Source organism: Arvicanthis niloticus, chromosome 10 (assembly GCF_011762505.2).
Source record: "Arvicanthis niloticus isolate mArvNil1 chromosome 10, mArvNil1.pat.X, whole genome shotgun sequence".
In the NCBI taxonomy this organism is placed as follows: Eukaryota; Metazoa; Chordata; class Mammalia; order Rodentia; family Muridae; genus Arvicanthis; species Arvicanthis niloticus.
In genome coordinates this window covers 47,242,365-47,263,101 of record NC_047667.1, presented here as the reverse complement: position 1 = coordinate 47,263,101, position 20,737 = coordinate 47,242,365, and the positions used below count along the sequence as shown (strand labels likewise).

At 37.1% G+C, this 20,737-nt stretch overlaps 1 protein-coding gene across 3 annotated transcripts in view; it reads left to right on the top strand.

Moving 5' to 3' along the window:
- Rabgap1l (RAB GTPase activating protein 1 like) overlaps positions 1-20,737 on the top strand; it is a 551,680-nt gene that overhangs the window by 336,846 nt on the left and 194,097 nt on the right. For all 3 annotated transcript variants that reach the window (XM_034512812.2, XM_076941454.1, XM_076941455.1), the window contains exons 16-17: positions 1,726-1,851; positions 3,872-4,015. In XM_034512812.2, coding sequence (XP_034368703.2) covers positions 1,726-1,851; positions 3,872-4,015 — 270 coding nt within the window. The remainder of the gene's footprint in view (positions 1-1,725; positions 1,852-3,871; positions 4,016-20,737) is intronic.

The window sequence follows — 20,737 nt, the reverse complement described above, 5'->3', positions numbered from 1 at the left end:
TTCATTTTCTTTCTTCTTATTAATAATTTTACTCATTTAAATTTCAAATGATACCCCCTTCCTGGTATTTCATTTTCTATAAAAATTATATTCTATTTTAACCTAGTATCTTTTTTTACCATATTTATTTCCAAGTACTTTTAAACTAATTGAAACAGAATGTGCACTGGGTTTTAGAAAAGCATGCTCATTTTTAAGGTTAAATTACTATATTTTAAATTATTTGGCATCTGGAGAAACTCTCCAGATGCAGGAAGGAATATGCTAAATAATCCAGAATATTTAAAAGTAGTATGTTAAAATTTTCTATAATTAAGCACAAACTCTTTGGTTTGTCTGGTAAAGATATATAGATATACACAGTGATTTTATTCATAAATGCACTTTAATACTTTGGCCAAATGCTTTATACATATACACAAAAGCACTTTTTGGGAGATTTTTAGGAGAAACTTTGAGTACACAGTAAAATGAGAATTTGGTATTAAATATCTACCATGTTCCCACACCTTAATATTTTATTTAAAAATACATTGTTCAATTTTTTAGACTAATTGCATATCAGTGATAAATTGAATTGTATTGTTCAGTGAAACATTAATCATTATAATAGTCTAAGGAGTCATTTTAGTGGTTTTGTTTTAAGTAAGTAACTACTGTTGAGGAAACTGGAGGAGAGATTCAAAAGTACTGGCATATCAAGTATTAGATCTTAATTGGTTTAAAATATAAATCTACTGAAGTTCAAAGGCATTAACTGACTAAGCTGATGAAAATACAGATATTTCAGAAGTTTCTTGGATCAAGTATGACTAGTGTTACATTAGCTGTCTTCCTCTCTTGCCTTTCTGAGGTAGTGTCACAGTAGCCCATGCTTACCACAAGCTGTGTCTCTGAGGACCCCTATCCTTTTGCCTCTCCTAAGTGCTAAGACTACAGACATATAACCATTTTAGGTGTCTCAGTAATGATTATGGGGTAGAATATCAGTTAATTGTCACAATATTTTCTTGCATCAAAGTGAAACTGTTAACGGTATTGTTTTTCATGTGTATTCATTGGATGTGCTATATTCCTTATATGAAGAAGAGAGGCATTGAGGAGCATTTATGTGTCATTTATGTTGCATGTCTAAAGGTAAACAAAAATTTGTGTCTGCCTGTTGTTTCACTGTGGTTAATTTGAATGACTTATTATGATCTGGCCCATTCTGAATCAGACTTGTGCTTTCATGTACTCAACCTCACCTCTCCCAAGATTTAGTCTTAATCCTGTGTGCTGTGCACTCATTGGTCACGGAGGTCTGTTCCTTTCAATTCTTGTTTTAGTGTCTCCCACAGTGCCAGTATCTCAGCTGAGCCAGAACTCTGTCTAGGAAGGCCCGGAGGCATTAAACTATCTGCTTCAGCAGTTTTATCACAGTAAAGGGCATAACTAGCATTTTGCCCCACCTCCTTTAAAATGCCAGTTGGTAAAATCGGCTAATTGTCATCCATTTATAGAGACAGAATGAATTAGTTTCTCTAAGACTGGCTATAGTCCCTGGGATGCAACTTTTTGAACAGCCACTTGTGAAGAAAATCCAAGAGAAGATCATGAGGCTTACTTGGGCTTGATGTTAAGGAAAGCACTTCAGTTGATAGATGTGCATTCGACTTCACTTGAGAAAAAAGGTTAGTGTGAACAAATGGCATTCATTCATACTTCTTACATGTTTTCCTGTAGATGCCAGAGGAGCAAGCATTCTGTGTTCTGGTGAATATTATGTATGGCTATAAATTGAGAGACTTATACAAAAACAACTTTGAAGATCTTCACTGCAAATTCTATCAACTTGAGAAACTAATGCAGGTAAAGAAAAATAGGAAATTCTATTACCCATGAATTTGTTGTTATTAAAATCACTAACAGAGTTAATGAGCAGTATTTAACTATGAAAGTTTAATGGATACAACTTCCAAAATGTAGATTTATTTTGTTTTATTAATACTTTTCACTTTTCAGGCATAAAAGTTGTTTTGTTTTTCAAAAGTTAGTATTTCTTGTGTGATTTAAAAGTCAAATAACTTTCTGAGTTCGAGGCCAGCCTGGTCTACAGAGTGAGTTCCAGGACAGCCAGGGCTACACAGAGAAACCCTGTCTCAAAAAACCAAAAAAAAAAAAAAAAAAAAAAAAAAAAAAAAAAAAAAAAAAAAAAAAGAACAGAGTGAAAGTCAAATAACTATATCTAATATATCAAGTTGAGCTTGATAACAATTTAGGTACCTCATTTAAATCATCAAACAGATACATTTGAGTCCATTTCAATGTGAACACTTGGTACAAAAATGGTTTAATCTCTGTGTCTCTCTGTCTCTGTCTCTCTCTCTCTCTCTCTCTCTCTCTCTCTCTCTCTCTCTCTCTCACACACACACACTACAAGATAAATAACATTGTTAGGAGCTATTTATCTTGTATTGCACTCTTGTACAGTTTTACTTTGTCATTTCTTTTATATGATCATGATTGGATTTTTAAGGAAATATTTATTTATTTATTTATTTATTTATTTATTTATTTATTTATTCATTTTATTTCTGTATATTATCTGAATGCATTTCTATTTGTATTTGGGTGAGACGATGGCCTGCCAGAGGGCAGCAGATCTGAAGCTAGAGCTGCAAGTGAATGTGAGCTGCCTGATTTGGGTGCATGGAGCCTAACTCAGGTACTCTGGAGGATCAGCAAAAGCTCTGAACTCTTTGGCCATCTCTCTAGTTCACAAACAGGTTTTTATATGGGGTCATTTTTTAGCGTTTGCTCTACTCAAAATTATTCTAAAACCATACTGTATACCTCAGAAAATGTTGTTTGAGAATTTGCAACATTTACAACTGACAAATAATAAAATTATGTAATGTTATTAACAATTCAAATGAAATTGTGGTCTGAGAGTGTAAAGATACATTTTGTTTTTAGGTGGGTAGGGGGTGAATCCTGTCTCTTACCTTGGACTCAGAATTTTCATTAGAATGAAAGTGTTCTTTTTTTTTTTAATTTATTTTTTATTGGATATTTTCTTTATTTACATTTCAAATGTTATCCCCTTTCCTGAATCCCCCGTCTCAAAGCCCCCTATCTTATAACCCTTCCCCCTGCTTCTATGAGGGTATTCTCCCACCCACTCCTGTCTACCTGTCCTAGCATTCCCTTACAATGGGGCATCAAGCCTTCACAGGACCAAGGGCTTCTCCTCCCATTGATGCCCAACAAGGCCATCCTCTTTTACATATGTGGCTGGAGCCATGGGTGCCCTCCATGTGTACTCCTTGGTTGGTGGTTTAGTCTCTAGGAGCTCTGGGGGGTAGGTCTGGTTGGTTGATATTGTTGTTCTTCCTATGGGGTTGCAAACCCCTTCAGCTCCTTCAGTCCTTTCTCCAGGTCCTCCATTGGGGACCCCGTGCTCAGTCCAATGGTTGGCTGCGAGTATCCACCTCTGTATTTTTCAGGCTCTGGCAGAGTCTCTCAGGAGACAGCTATATCAGGTTCCTGTCAGCAAGCACTTCTTGGCATCCACACTAGTGACTGCACTTGGGATGGATCCCCAGGTGGAGCAGTCTCTGGATGGCCTTTCCTGAATGAAGGTGTTTTGAGAGAACAAGATTTTTCCAGGAAGCAAGAACTTTTGTGTTAGCAAGGGTAATCTTGTTGTACCAAATCTTTTCTGCCCACACTCATCTGTCATGTGTTCATCCTCATCTCCTGTCATCACCTCTGTGCACTGACTTAGCAGGCCACCCTATGGCAACAGAAAGCTTGATGAACATTGCAGTTGCAAACAACAAAACTTCTTGAGCATTCATTCCCCTAAACCTTTACTTTTGGCTTTTAGGAACAGCTGCCAGACCTGTACAGCCATTTCTGTGATCTGAACCTGGAAGCTCATATGTATGCGTCCCAGTGGTTCCTCACTCTGTTTACTGCCAAGTTTCCACTCTGCATGGTGTTCCACATCATTGACCTTCTGCTTTGTGAGGTACAGTGTCCAGCTTTCATACCTATGGTGAAGTAGAAAGGTCTGCTTAAAAACAGTTACTTTCTCTTTTTTTCATAGTATTAACCCACACTCATGGACCAAAATTTCATTTTAATTTTTTAATAAAGATTACATAATTTTATTGTTTGTCAGGAATAAAAAATATTAAGGCTTGTATAATTTCCACAAAATAAAATTATGTGACTAAATTTGTGTAATTATATTCCTAATAAGACTATATCTGTGACTAATACCTCATCAGTGTAACTTTTTAAAAAGTTAAATAAATACATTTTGAGTCGGGGGTTTTTACTATTGATACACTTATACTACAGTGGAATACGAAGGAGCCCTCCCCTCATCCCCACTCCTGTAACTAATTCCTCTATTTGTTAGCTCCCTTTGTGTGTGTGGTATTTTTGATTCCTCCAAGAAAGAAAGATGTTAAACATTTTAGATCTTGAACTCTTCTTTCCTGTCCTACCCTGTCCTCCGCTCTCTCTCCTTCGCTTCCCCTTCCCTTATGACAGATGCAAACCTATTGTTTTATGCATGCCAGACAAGTGTTCTGCCACTGAATTACAGCATCATCCCATTGATAATTTTAGGCAATAGAACATGTCAATTATTTGTTTTTAAATACTTTTATTGTTTGTATTTGTTTACTTTATTCTTCTTATATTTTATCTGGTTTTTGGGGGGCAGTGGTGTGAGGATGGAACCCTGCCTCACCCATGTATATATTCTCCCACTGATGTATACTGCCATACCTCTTTATTCTTTTAAATAATTTATTACACACACACACACACACACACACAGCTTATATTGTATTGCCTGTCAAAATGCTAACAAAAATCTTCACGACTATCTTGAAAGGTAGTTTGCTGGGCCAGGCATAATGATGCACACCTTTATTCCCAGTACTTAGGAGGCAGAGAGAGGCAGCAGAATCTCCATGAGTTTCAGAACAGCTAGAACTACATACTGAGACTCTGTCTCTAGAAAGAATAGCTTGTCTAATGACAAGAAAAGTGTATACTTAAATGAAAATATAAATGTACACAAAAATAAGACTACCCATTTTAATCACCCTTGACATTAGTAGTTTAACTTTAAAAATAGTATTTGAAAAGTGCCTAAGCTACATAAAGTCTATCATTTTATATGCAAATATTGCTTGGCTTTTGCTCTCAAAGGCTATTGTTATTAGTTGCATTGTATCTGAAATTTGAAAGCATTTTGAAGATGAGGAAGGTTTTGAGTCATTTATGAAGTACTTTGGTAAGGAAGAGTTGGGTGTTTTACTAGGTTCACAGAAAGAGATCTTGAATCTTGATTATGTGACAATAGTTGATATTGATTGATAGCACATATCTTATTCATTTTACTTATAAATTAGGGTAAAATGCCATTTTAAATGTAACCAGTGGAAGAAGGCGCAAAGAAACTGAAACCTTCTCCAATATGCTGTGATTGTCAGAATATACACAAAGAAAACTTGGGCGTTTATGCAAACATCCTACTCTGAATGGTTATTTTGAATGGGCCTGGCTCACATTGTAATACAGTACTTTTTTTAAAAAGATACCTAATGTAGATGTTTGAGTTCTATAATCCTGAAACCAGTTAATACTCAAGATTAATTTTTATAAGTAAGTCTTCATAGGCATTATCCCATGTTATACACTAGTTAAGAATAGTGTTTCCTGAAATGCGGACCATGTGCTATGCTAATGGTGTTTGCATTGTCTACAAAATGAGCTTGAAATTACTTACCATCACTTCATATTGATTTCTTAAAGAGATTATTTGTGTTCATGCTAGATTAGCCTGTGGTTTTATTACAGAGTGTAGAGTGCATAGTTGTTCTGCTAAGTGGATTTCTCTATTGCTTATGGTAGAATAGTAATGCTGTAGTTTAGTTTGCTGGATGAATGGCTTTCTGAAATCCATGGCATCTGGCACTGTTTATGCATCTTCTGGAACCTGGATTCACAATTTCTTGGGAAATTTAATCTTGAAGATACTTGAATTTCTAGTGTTGAATACTAAGAAAATTATTCAAATTTATAGTAAAGAAATGCAAACAAAATTTACATGTTCCCGTTCTTTGTCATTAGTGGGTGAAGGATCACAGTATTCACTGCAATTAGTAAAACCACCACATGTGCTACTCTCTCACCTTTAGCTAATACTGTGCAGCTGGGTTTTGCTTTTTCAAATTATTATACAAAGTAATGTGTTTCATTATTGCAGTTTAATTTTTTTTAAATTTTCTTTTCTTAATGTAATTTAAAAAGTCTTTTCTCTCCTCTCATGGACTCTTTTCTTTCTAAGACTACGTTTTCTCACCTAATACAGTAATTTCTAGATCTATCAATATTACAAAAAAATTTAATTTTTTTCTTTTGGCTGAATAAAAGTTCATTATGTATATGTTCTGGACTTTCGTCACCCATTCATCTGTTGATGGACTTCTAGGTGGGGTACATTCCTGGCTATTGTGAATAACAAGGCAGTGACCCTGGGTGTGCCTGCATCTCTGTGGTAGCCTTTAGAGGTTTTAGGATGTACCCAATAACAGTAGAGCTGGTTCATGCAGACGTCTAAGTTTTGTTTTCTGGTAACCTCATATTCAAATTTGCTTCTCTGTTGCTGGGGTAAACACCATGACCTAAAGCAGCTTGCTCTGTGGCTTATACTTGCTGATCAGTCTGTCACTGAAGATAGACAGGTCAGGAACTCAAGTAGGAGCAGAGGCAGGAACCACAGAGGAACACTGACTTACTCCACTGCTTATCCAGCTTCCTTTGACATCCAGCCCATATCCACCTGCCTAGGGTATGCTCATCTTAATGAGCAGCCATGAAAATGCTTCCATGCCAACAGTCCCAAAGACCAGTCATGGAGGCAATACCTTAAGCGAGGTTCCCTCTGGCCAAGTGACTCTAATTTGTGTCAACTTGACAATAAAAAGTGGAGGAGGAGGAAGAAAGAACAACCTCCCCACCCCCAGCACACAGAGATTTCTGTGGTGGCACTGCAAGTTTGCATTCTCACCAGCTGTGAATAAGGGTTTTGTTTTTTTTTTTTTAATGGTGGCCTTTCTGACTGTAATAAGGTGGAAACTTAAGGGAATTTAAATTTGCATTTTCCTGAAAGATAAGGATGTTGAGTATTCCTTAAAGTTTTATTGGCCATTTGTATTTTCTCTTTTAAGAGGGGTCTGTTCAGTTTATATGCCAAGTTTTGATAATTTATTGACCAGCATTTTGGTTTTTTGCATGTTTAAATTTTGTAGTTCTTTATATATTCTAGATACTGTTACATATCCAAATCTGGCAGATTGTTCTTCCATTCTGTGGGCAATGTTTTTACTCTGTTGATTTTCCCTCACCTGTGCAGAACCATTTTTAATTCATGTAATCTATGTCAGTATTTCATACACTGTTGGAATCCTTTTTACAATGTTCTTGCCTTACCTGTCCTAAATTGCTTTCCCCTCTCAGGTTTTAAAGTAAGCCCTTTGATCTATCTTGGTCTGTTTTTGTGTATAATAGATAGGTAGGAGACACAGATCTTATATCATTGTTTGTATGTGGCTATCCAGATTGCCAGGACAGTTTGTTGAATAGGGTACTTTTCTCTAAGGTGTCTTATAACAGTATGTCACAGGTGTGTTCTGCTTAAGACTGCATTAGCTATCAGTGTCTTTTGTGTTCACATTGGAATTTTAGAGTTTTCTAGTTCTCTTGAAGAATGTCTTTGGAATTTTGATTGGGATTGCATTTGAATCTATAAATTGATTACTTTGGTAATAGCCATTCTTGCATAATTGATTCTGCTAGTCTAGAAACTTGGAAAGTCTTTCTGTTGTATAGTGTTTCTATTTCTTTTTTTTTTCTCTTCCTTTTTAGTGTATTAATAAATTTTTACTGCAGAGATACTTTACCTCATTGGTTAGACTTATTTCTGTACCTGTATAGGTTTCCAAAAGGTGGGGTAGGTTATAGTCATAGCGTCATGATTTCTAAGAAAGTGACAGAGTAAAGTAGCTCTTCAAAATAAACTTTGTGAGGAACAGAATATTAGTGTGCCTCAGGATGTTCATTCTTTCCACTAACTCATCTCTGTCATCTTTGTCAAGGATTATTTTGCAAAAGAGCTTTTGAATAAACTTTGACTTCCTGCCTGTCTGCTTTTTCTCTTTGCCCCTTTCCTTCTTCTAGTTAATAAAATATTTATATCTAAAGCTATTTTTTCCTATGTACTAAATATTCTAGTGGAAGAAATAGTCTTAAATAAACGATATACTGGGTCTTTTTCCATATTGCTTTGTAAGAAAACAGTACAGATCTAGATGTTTGTCAGTTAATATTTTTTGCATATGAAAAGCTAGGAAATTTTTAGAAAATGTTAATTTTTCCATTGTCATTCTAATAACAACAAAAAATACTAGGCAGTAAAGCATTTGACTCAAAGACCCTTTTATAAAGTGAAAAAGAAGACATTGAGTTTGACTTCCCCTTAAAGAGCAAATCATCATGTCATGTGCTCACTCTTTCATTCTGAAGTTAGGAATACAAAGGTAATTTAGCAAAAAGGGAATAATTAATAATAATAAAAAGGCAGTGCAACTAGAGTTCTAAAAAGCTCCTATTTATTAATAATTGTAATTTACAGTACTTAAATCTGGTTGTATGGTGTCCTGCGCTAATTCTATAATTTGGTTGAAGATACATGGCAACAGGTATAAATCAGAGTTCTGAAATATACTTCCTATACTAAAAGGAATGCACTGTCTATAAATGTTTAGGCAGCAATTGAAAGGAAAATCATTTTAACCCCCTGTTTAATGTCTGACTTTGAGATAAGAAGTCTATACATATTAATATTATAGTACAAACATTTTGCTGTTAACCCACCAAAAATAAAATGCTTCACTTTTGAAATAACTTTTTCTTAGTATAACAGAAACTTAGTATAATGTAAAACTTGATGTTTTGTCACAGAAAGAAAGTATAAGGTAATCAGCACCAAGATCATATAAAACAGGATGATCTGCATCTCAGACCTGCTTCAGGTCCTCCCTCCATGAAGGACAATCAGTAGCCTGATGCCCAGGATCGCACACTTGTCTGGCTTGATTTTGTTCTTCGTGTAATCATACACACAAACTTCCTGTGTAATTTCATTTATTCTGGGGATATTTATAAGATTTCTTTATGTTTTTCCATCTAGACATGGTTTATCTTCTCCACTGTAACCATACTAAAGCTTATCCACCCTTCTGTTATGTTGTTGATAGCCTTAAAATTGTTTCCATATTAAGGCTGTTAAGTGTGGCTATGAGTGGTCCTGAATTTATCTTCTGATGAATAAGCATACACTTCTGTGGATATATACCTAGAAATGAAATTGCCAGACTTGAGTGCATGTACATCCTCAAGCTGAATAGATACTGCTGAGTGTGTTCCAACCACTATAGCCATTACCTTTTGAGTTATTTTATTCAGTATAAGTATTCCTTGTAAAAAAAAGAAAAAGAAAAAGGAAAAATTTTTGTTGTGTTTTTAGATAGCTAAACCTGCATCAGATTATAATTCACAAATGCAGTAAAATGAAACTCATTTGGTGAAGAAATTGACCTGACTTCTGAATTACATAGAGATAGGGACCAAGGCTAGATCTTTTTTTCCCTTTTACTAAAAATGAATTTTTTCACATAATATAACTCAAGCACAGTTTACCTTCCCTGTACTCCTCCCAGTCTCTCCTCTCTTCCCCTCCCATCTGCATCTACCCCCTTTCTGTCTCTCATTAGAAAACAAACAAGCTTCTAAGGGATAGTAATAAAGTAAAGTAAGATTTTTAAAACCCTGTCACATCAGAATTGAATAAAGCAAACAAAGAGTAGGAAAATAGTGCAAAGGAGGGCACAAGAAACAGAGCCTCATTTGCACACTCAAGAATCCCATACAAACACTAGACTGGAAGTCATAAGATACACGCAGACTTTAGCAGGCCCTGTGCTTGCTGCCTCAGCCCTGGGAGTTGAGATGAGCTTCGTTCATGTTGATGTAAAGGGCTTGGTTTCTTGGTTTCTTGGTTCTTATATCCTTTCTACCTCCTCTTCTTCAGTGTTCCCTGATCCTTGAGGGGAAGGATTTGATAGACACATCTCAATTAGGATTGAATGTTCCAAGGATTTTCACTCTGCATAATGTCTGCTGTGGGTCTTTGTATTCCCATTTACTGCAGGGGGAAGCTTCTTTGATGATGGCCAAGGAAGACAGTGAAGTATGAATGCAGCAGAATGTCACTAGGACTCATTTTATTGCTACTACTGTTTTTTTTTTAAGAGCAGTAGTATTTGGTTTTACCCTAGGTTCCTGGACTATCCAGTCACTCTCAGGTTATTTATTGGTCACTCAAGCAGTGTAAGGTATGGGATCCATCTTGTAGAGTGGGCCTTAAGTCAAATCTTATATTGGTTGGTTACTCCCACAAGCTTAGAGCCTCTATTGCTCTAGCATACCTTGCAGGCAGGACAGTATTAACAGTATTTTAACAGGCAGTAAACCTTTGATCAAAGGGTTTGTGACTAAGTTGGTGTTTATGCTTCTCTTTTGATAACAAACAGAATACCTTTCTTTACCAAAGACACTAGAACATCAGGGTGAAGGCTCTCTGTAGGCACCACTCAACTTCTCCATGTTCAGTGAGTTACACAGATGTTGTTTCCACAATGAGACCTTGCTGTTAGTTTGTAGTCTTGGCAATAGCCTGCCTTGTTGGAGAATTCCCATGGGACCCCTTTGGCCAACAGCTCAATTTGATGTAACCCAATCCCAGTACTATAGTCACTTTTGTACCTGTATGACAGAGTTACCCTTATGAGGAAAATCATGAAGGAATTCACTGTTAAAAGGAGGAACATGGAGACAGTATACAGTGGGTTAACAGTTAAGATATTAGACTTAAAATCTTGATCCATCTGAATACCTTCCTCATGTTAATTAACCTGTATAAATCTCTGGAGATCTAGTTATAAAATAAGACTGTCTCTCGGGTTAGATAAGATTGTGACAAAGTATCTAGCATTAAATATCCCACATGACTGGAGAGATGGCTCAGTGGTTAAGATCACTGACTGCTCTTTCAGAGGTCCTGAGTTCAATTTCTAGCAACCACATGGTGGCTCACAACCATCTCCAATGGGGTCTGATGCCCTCTTCTGGTATATTTGAAGAGAGCAATGGTTAATAAATAACACTTGGGGAAAAAAAGAATTTAAATATACCATTACTTATCCAACCCCCCTGTGCTGTATCTGAGCATCTGAGTATCTGAGAGCCTTTTACTTCTTAGTGTCTTAAGGCAACCAGTCTTCTTAATCCAAACTAGTTGAAGTACTTCTTTGGTAAAGCAAAATTTTAGCCAATGGCCTTAAGAGAAGGTTTATTCTCTCTTTTCCTATTGCTGATTTAAGTAATTCCCCAGTGTTTTCTTTCCTCCCTTTCCCTTCATCTTACAAAAGAAGGAGGTAAGCTGCACAAGTTCTCTTCATCTTGACAAGAAAACTGACAGCAGGTTTTTGAAGTTGACTCTTTGCAGGTAGCTCAGTTTTAGAGTATAAAATGTATTCTGCTTTATATAGTAACTTGATATTTCATGAAATTTAAGGAAATCATTGACCCTTTGAATTAGAGTGTCTCCAGTGCCTCCTTTCTTGTAAGAATGATGAGATGACAGTTCTATATTATCTGATTAAAAACTTCCAAGGATAATTTCCCTTTCAAGGAAGTTTTCTGACATTAGTTGAATAGATTCATTATATAACATTCTCCCCTTTTAGCCCCAACACCTCCCACTCAAATTAATCTCTCCAGAATAAGATGATATAAGGACAGTTAAGACCTCTGGAAAGAATAAATGTTTCTGAAAACACTCTAGTGGTTGGTATATGTACACAAAGATATAGAAAATAAGTGCTTTGTGTTATCATCATTATCAACAGCAACAAAAATTGTATAGGCTATTTAAAGGTTTTGTTTTGTTTTGTTTTGTTTTTCGAGACAGGGTTTCTCTGTATAGCCCTGGCTGTCCTGGAACTCACTCTGTAGACCAGGCTGGCCTCAAACTCAGAAATCTGCCTGCCTCTGCCTCCCAAGTGCTGGGAATAAAGGCGTGCACCACCACTGCCAGCTTTTTAAAGTTTTATTTACCAATGGAAGTCTTCAAAACCAGAAAAACATTCTCTCTAAAATCTCATTCCTGAATCATGACCTCAGCCTGTTTCACAGTTAGTACCTCCAATGCATACAGGCTTGCACACAAACAACTTAGTAATAAATTTGATATGGAACTAAAATGACTTTACAATAAAATTATAAAACAAAAACTGGAAAGACCTTCTAATGTTCATGCATTAGACAATTTAGTATTATTAAACTGACAGATTCAATCCAGTATTCATTAAAATACCAAGTTATTTTTTAACCAAATATTAAAAAGTAATCCCAAAAGACAAAGAACAAAGCCATAGGTACCACAATTCCTGATTTCAAACTGCTACAGGAACTGTAATAACAGAAACATAAAACCAGACACATAGACCAATAAAACACAGTATGAATCTCAGAATCCAGTCAAGCCTTGCAACTGCAGCCCCTTAACAAAGATGACAAAAAAGACGACCTCTTAAATAAATAGTTCTTGATACCATTGTGTCTTATCCTGTCCTGTACAAAACACATTTATTGAACTAAATAAATCAGTAGAAATAAACTTAAATCTAAATGTCTTACACTGTTCCATTTAGTTGCATGTAACAGTAAAGAAAAAAAATAGACAAAACTGTTGTCCTTATTACATTTTTCTCCTTATAGTAGTCAGAAAATCAATAACTAAGAAGACCACATAGAACATTGGTCAGAAAGTATGATGGAGAAAAATAAAGGAAAAAATACAGCAGATCTGTCACTGTTCCACTATCTGCCCTGAATCATTTACATTGGAGTATTTAAAATGGTATTGTGGTGCATTCAGAGGGATGACAGGAAACTAGGAGGCAGAGGCAAACATCAGGGTGGGAAGTGATGGTTGGTTGGACCAAGGAAGTGACAGTGGAGGGGTGAGAGTTGGTTGTATGGGCACCTTTCAAAGGCTGAGGCAGTAGGGTGTGCTGGTAGGTAGCACAGGGCAAGCTATTCTTTTTGATGTAGTGAAAGGGAGGAGCTGTGCCACATCTGTTCTTCCAGGAGCATCTTGGAAGCAGCCTGACTAGGGCTTGTTGCTTCGTGGCATTGTTGAACGATTAGGGAATGTCACTCTTACATTCCCAACTCTGACTGCTCAGGCTACAATGTCTGTGTGGTGTTTCTTGTAGAAGCTGCTGTGCTATTCTTGAGTGTATTTAAGGTCAATGTTGGTATCACTAAGTTGAACATGTAGAGTGGAAAACTTATGACAGATGAGCAGCAGGAGATCAAGCACTTGATACTTTACATAAAGCTGCATGTTCATCACCAAGGGGAGGAATGTTGTTTTTGCTTTGGTGAAGACTGCATCATACTATTTTGAAGATTCACAATACTTTGAACATATTCAATAACTCATCATTGGTTGAGTATTAGTTCTCACGTTTATAATAAGAATCACTGATTTAAGTTATAAGGTGACAGATTATCTTTGTCATTATCATTAAAATCTCTCAATTCCTAACTAAAATAAATAGTTACTTTTCAGTATTTTTTGTTTCAAAGAAGAAAAAAGTCTCATAGTGACTAAAGTAGGTACATATGTATTGAATAAAGTAAGTAAGCATATTCTTTTAATGTTATGATTAAATATTTGAAACTAGTGTTAGCTACACTAGAAAGTGGCTTTTGATAAATATATTATTTATTAAGTAAACTTATCATGCATTCCAAAGATAAACTGTATTTTATCCAGCCAGGGATACTTACTTAATTAGAGTAGGGAGTGGAACAATTGAAAACAGGATCTAATCTTTACAAATATAGTTCAGTTCTTAGAGCTAAGATGGTTACTGTGTTCTGAGTAATTTCACTGTATTCTTTTATAAGCAGCATTTTTAATAAGGACAACATGCAAGATTGACCTGTGTAAGTCATTTTAATGACTACCTGCAAAGCTGTATGGAATATTTGTGTGCTTCCCATTCTCTGGAAGTGGGGTTGTAAAAATCCTTGTTAACTAGTTCTTACTGAAAGACACCCATTGTAGTTATTAGTAGCAGTCCTCTTTATAGCGTAATTATATTGTGTTGTAGAGAAGAAATTATCACATAGTAGCAACTGAAGGTAGATTTATAGATGAGGCTATGAATGACAGAAGCTACTTGCAGTTATTATTCTGTTTTATAGATAGCCAAGTTTAGCTGATAAATATTTGGATTTTGCTTTTTAAGACAAAACAAAACAAAAACCAGTATGCCAAAAGGTAGATGTTTGTGATCAACACACCCTACTAAAAACTGCATATCTTGTTCTGATCCACACACAATACTGCTTTAGCCAGATAGTTGGCCCATTTAGAAAAAAAAAAAAAGTGAAGTTCCTATTATTCTTTTTTTCAGCTCCACAGAAAATAAGCATGTTTTTATTTTCTTTCTTAAGACAAATGTAAGTTACAAAAATAAAACAGTGTTTGCTCTCCTGTTAAGGCTGAAGTCTTTCCAGTTCACAGTCCATTGGTGTCTCAATCTAATGCTATTCACCTCTTAATTCAAGTGTCTCACTGCTCTGGCAGGACTTCTCCATGGTAAGCCGTTTTTTGGACCAAATAAAGATTAGTTCTTTTTCATTATCCAGGGCCTTTTAATTACAGCTGTAGGTCTACGCCATTATCAACATTCTGTCAGCCCACGGTACCCAGGGTCCTGTGCCAGGTTGCCATTGCTCTGGGGAAAGGAGCAGGATAAGACCTTCTGGTTCCCTGTTGTTTAGGCTCTCACCAGGGCATTCAAACGCTCTGCTGTTTCAGATATCCACTTGACATTTTACCTCTTGTTCATGTTCTAGTAGAGTAACTCATTTTGTTCTTCATTTCTGAGGACTAATGCAAGAAAATTTTTAAATAATTGAATAAAACAGTTTTCTGTTTGTGTAGTGCTTCCTTGACCTAAGAATTGGAGCTGGCCTGCTTGTTGTTCCTTACTTAAGATGTCTAATTGTTTCTTATATAAAGCACTTAAAGCATTTGGAAGTGTAATTAATTAAAGCATGTCTAGTTGTTCTTCTAGTATCCCAGTGAAGTAGGTACATACTACTTCAGACAGGGATTTCGATTTGCTGATTAACAAATACACAAGTTTCTATTTTGCTCATAAGATTTTATAATACAAAGAAAAAACTGCCTTCTTAATGCGCAGATCTTGTATGAGTGGAGAGACTGAGCCTTGGCCTTGAACATGTTACACAAACACTCTCCCACTGAGCTAGATTGGGGTAAAATGACTTTTCTTTTGCTTCTACTTTTATTTATTTTTCAATTTTATTTTTTTACTTATTCACTTTACAACTCGTCCCAGTCACCCCCACCCACAATCCTTCCCCATCTCCTTCTTTTCTGAGTACCCCGTCCTCCTGTATCCCCCACCCTGCCACTTTAAGTCTCTGAGAGGCTAAGCACTTCCTCTCCCATTGAGGCCAGATAAGGCACCCATCTAGAAGACCATACCCCATATACAGGCCACAGGTTTTGGTACAGCCTCCACTCCAGATGTTCGGGACCTACATAAAAACCAAGCTGCACATTTGTCACACATGTGCAGGGAGACCTAGGTCCAGCCCATGGAACTAGATCTGAATAGACTAGGTATGCTCCACAGTTGGTGATTCAGTCTCTGAGAGCTCCAAGGGTTCAGGTTGGTTTACTCTGTTGGTCTTCCTGTGCAGTTCCTATCCCCTTAGGGCCCACAATCCTTCCGCCTATTCTTCTATAAGACTCCTCAAGGTCCATCCACTGTTTGGCTCTGGGTGTCTGTATGTGTCTGAGTCAGCTGCTGGGTGGAGCCTCTCAGAGGACAACTTGCTCCTGTCTGCAAGCATAACATTATCATTAATAGTGTCTGAAGAATAGATAAATAAAATGGAATTCCATTCTATAGAATTGAATACTATTCAGCTATTAAAAGCAAAGACATCATGATTTTTGCAGGCAAATGGATGGAACTTGAGAACATCATCCTGAGTAAAGTAACCCAGTCCCAAAAGGACATGCATGATATATATTCACTTTAAAGTGGATATTAGCCCTAAAATACAGGTACTATGTTACACTCCATAGACCCAAAGAAGCTAAACAAGAAGGAAGGCCAAGTGAGGAAGCTTGAATGTCACTCAGAAGAGAGAATAAAAAAATGATAAGAGGCAGGTGGAGGGAGGGAACTGGGAGGTAGGGGATGGGTAGGGGAATGGAGGGTTCAGGATTAGGTATGGGAAAGGACAGGAGAGATGGCTAGGGGGCCATGAAAATGAATGGAAATCTGCAACTGATGGGGTGAGGAGGTGGGGGCATCTGCAGGATGAGACAGGGACCTGAGATAAGGGAGGCCCCCAAGAATCAATGGGGGTGTCTTTAGCTGTGACTCACAGCAATGAGGATGTGGAGCCTGGGGAGGCTGCCTCCTGTGGCCAGTCAGGAACCCCAGTGGAGTGATAGAAACACCAACCCACTCAGAAAATTTTCAACCCCGAAATTATTCTGTCTACAAGAAATGCAGGTATGGGGAATGGGACAGAGACTGAGGGAATGGCCAACCAATAACTTGTTTTCTACTTTTAAAACAGGGTGACCTCAAGTCACTGTTCAACCCTATTAGGCCTTGAAATTATGGTCCTCCTGCCTCAGACTTCTATGTATTGTGGATTATAGGACTGTATCAGGATGCTCAGTTTCCAAATCTTTTACCTGGCACATCTTAAGACAGTAGTAACAAAACTTTCTGTGAGACGATGACTGGTAGAGCCCTAATACTATTAAAACAGCAGTTTATAAACGCTTCTTTTTCTTACTAAATGGAATCTAAATACACTTAATCTAACAGTTTTCAACTTGAAAATTAAATAAATAATGATGAGCTGAAACTAGCATTATCAAACAAACTTACATGAGTCAGCATTGAAACACACTTAAGTCTTCAGAGTTCTGAAAAACAGCCTTTAGAAGCACATGTTTCTCTGCCTGCCTACCTATTCAAGGATGTGCTCACTCTTGCTCCAGATCTCCCCCTGCCCCTTCCTCTTTCTCGTAGTTTCTTTGTTTGTGTCTGGTAGTGAATTACATGGAAATTTTAGAAATACTGCTTTTGAGATCTCCTTACTGTCAGATACAGTCCAAACTTAAAACCTGGAACACAGACCCACAGTTACTTCTTTAGTCAGAGTACTGAGTCTTAAAAATGAGGGGAGTGACTCTGTTCTCCGAGTTCCAGTTACCTATTAGGGTCTGCAGGAAACCCCTCCAGGGTGGGAATCATTGGCATAAGACTACACGCTGCTCTTAGGACGCACTAGACTCTGCCCAGCCACACTCTTCTTGGTACTTAGGTGCTTCCCTGCAGAGCTTTCTTTCTCTTGTCCTTCCATGGTATCTTCTCCCTTCTGTTTTCAGACTTTTTTGCTTCAGGCTCCCTCTTCTGAGGTTTAAGCCTGCTTTTCAGTTATTTAATTTGACCTGGCTTTACACCGGAGAGTGTTTCAGATTTGACTGGAGTTTAGAAAGTAATGAAAGAAAACCTTTGCAATGGTCTCAAGATATACCATAAACAAGTCAAAGAGACACCCTTAAATGGCCAACATGAAGGCTTTGTTTCAAGAATCTCTGTTTGTAACTATTTTATAAAGGTTTTTTTTTTTTTTTTTTTAATCCTAGTTAGGGAGTGCCTAGTTCTAAAAGGGGAAGGAAGAACTTGAATTTTCCGAGAAGGAGTTGATAAAAGAAGAAAGAAGTCCTGACTTATCTGATATTATGATTGGATTTCTCTCTGCTCTTAACACCTAAATAGCTCGTTCATTTTTGAGACTCTTGGTAACATATATCTCAATACTGTTCTGCTGACAAACATTCTTTCAAGTAGATCAGGCTTAGTGTGAGGGCAGTAGGAATGCAGAGCAATCTCCTGAAACCCTCTGTGGGAAGTAGGAACAGCAAAAGAGAGTGAGCCATGAGTGAACTAAGCAGGAGCCCAAGCTCATATTATTTGGCCAAAGAGAGTACAGCATCTGCCTGCAGCCCCTGGCCTCTGACTGAGAACAAGGGCATATGATTTCATGGAGGGAGATTTGGAAGTGGAGAGAGTGACCTAATCATGATAAATTGCTGTTTGTGCTTTGGAAGTCCATATTGCAAAAGCCACATTTCTGGTGATTACAGAAACAAGACTCTGCTGGGAGAGCACAATTACACTTGAAAGCATCAGATGCCATTTCTCCAAGCACAGACCATAGACAGAATAATTTGGGGCAGGGAGCAATCTTAAAACTTATTAGAAAGCTACAAAAATAAAAACTGTGGGATAGCCAGATGTGGTAGCACATGCCTATAATCCAGGATTGGGAACAAACAAGATGGCCCACTGCTAGTTTAAGACTAACCTGGGCTATATAGCAAAACCAAACTTGTACTTAAAAATGAGGGCCCAATAAACAACAACTTTGTGTGTGTGTGTGTATGTATGTGTGTGTGTGTATACATACACACATACATATACACACATATATACATACATGTATACATACATACATATGTATACATGCATACATACATACATTGCTATATAGTACTGAACTGAGGAATTGAAAGTTGAGAAATAAACTCATGTATTAGAGGTCAGTTGATTTTAAGCCAAGGTACCAAGGCAATTTAATGAGGAAATATTAGTCTCAAAGAATGATTGCTGGATAACTAAATATTGACATATAAAAGAATAAATTATATCTACACCTCACAGTATATATACTGTGTGTGTATACACACACACACACACACACACACGAGTGAATTTAAAATGGAGTGAGCAGAGATCCAAATGTAAAAAATAAATTTATTGTAAATCTTAATGGCTGTGGGTGAACCAGTGACTTCCTGAATAAGATACTCATGCCAGCTGGAGAGATGTCCTAACAGTTAAGAACACTTGTTTGTTTTTTTATTTTTAAGATTTATTTATTTTATGTATATGAGTACACTGTTGCTCTCTTCCAACACACCAGAAGAGGGCATCAGATCCATTACAGATGGTTGTGAGCCACCATGTGGTTGCTGGGAATTGAACTCAGGACATCTGGAAGAGCAGTCAGAGCTCATAACCACTGAGCCGTCTCTCCAGCTCAGAACACTTGTTTTAATTCCAGTTTCAACCTTTTTTGACCTATGTGGGCATCAGGTAAGCACATAGTGCCCAAGAATTCATACAGACAAAACATGCACATACATATGTGTGTGTGTGTGTGTGTGTGTGTGTGTGTGAGAGAGAGAGAGAGAGAGAGAGAGAGAGAGAGAGAGAGAGAGAGCCTGTCAGCCCATAACAGTAGCAAACAAAGGGGAGGAGATAAAGCTTGGAGTATATAGTGCAGTGGGCAGAGTCCCTGAGGTCCCTAGGGCTCTGAGTTGGCTGTACATGTATGGTCCTCTTTGTGGAGGAAAGTGAACAGCAAGAGGGAGATGCAGGGGAATTACTGAGTTATGCAGGTGTGGTCCTCTTCATGGAGGAGGGGTAAGGCATTGTACTTCTTTTAGTTCTTTGAATTTATTGGCATACAAGATTCTAAGAATTAAGATAATAGTTGAAGGTAATGAATTCAGAGAAATAGAAATGGTACAGGAATATCTATCTAGCAATGTTTCTTTGGTTGCTGTGATTTCAATATTCATTCCAGAGTAAGAATCATGGTGTGCTGACTTCTTTCAAGGCTTTTTTGGTCTGATGTTACCATGAGCATATCAACAAAGCCAAGCTGACAGAGAACAGACACATATTTTAACAGCAGAGCTTCCTCGGAAATTGTATCTTGATCTGATCTGTTTCACACCAATGTGTGACCAATTGTGATTAAAAACAGGCATGAGGATTTAGGAGAAGTAGAAACCTTTTAGAGTTGGCAGCTGCCAACCAGAGTGAAGATGGGTTTTCATTTTCCCATTACAAAGTATTTGGGGCTTATTAAAATGTTCACTTTCGTTGAGTTAAAAAAAAAAGTTTATAATTGTTAATAGTGTATCTTTTTCCAAATTAACAGAAGTTCAAAAAAAAAAAAAAAAAAGCATATTCTCAGCTATCTTTCCTTTGAGGTATTATCTCATGAACAGACTGGCTTTGAACTTGCAGTGATGCTCCAAGCTCTGCGATATGATGCCCCAAGTTGTTGTGATTAGAGGAATGAGCAATCATACCTGGTTTCACAAATACCACTTAAAAAAGAAAACCAGTGCCAGTGCTGAGACACCTAAGTTGGTAAAAGTATCGCCACCAGGCCTGATGGCGCACATAATAAGGGAGAGTGTGCAAGTTGTCATTTGACCCTCTCACATGGCTGTGGCACTCCTCCCTTCCAAAACCACAAATGGATGAATGTAAAAAAAAAAAAAGTGAATAATACAACTTGATACTCCGTAAGTTCTATATGATTGATACCATTCCCTCTTTCTTTGATTAAGTCTATTTCTTTATTTGACAGCAAAATATAGATA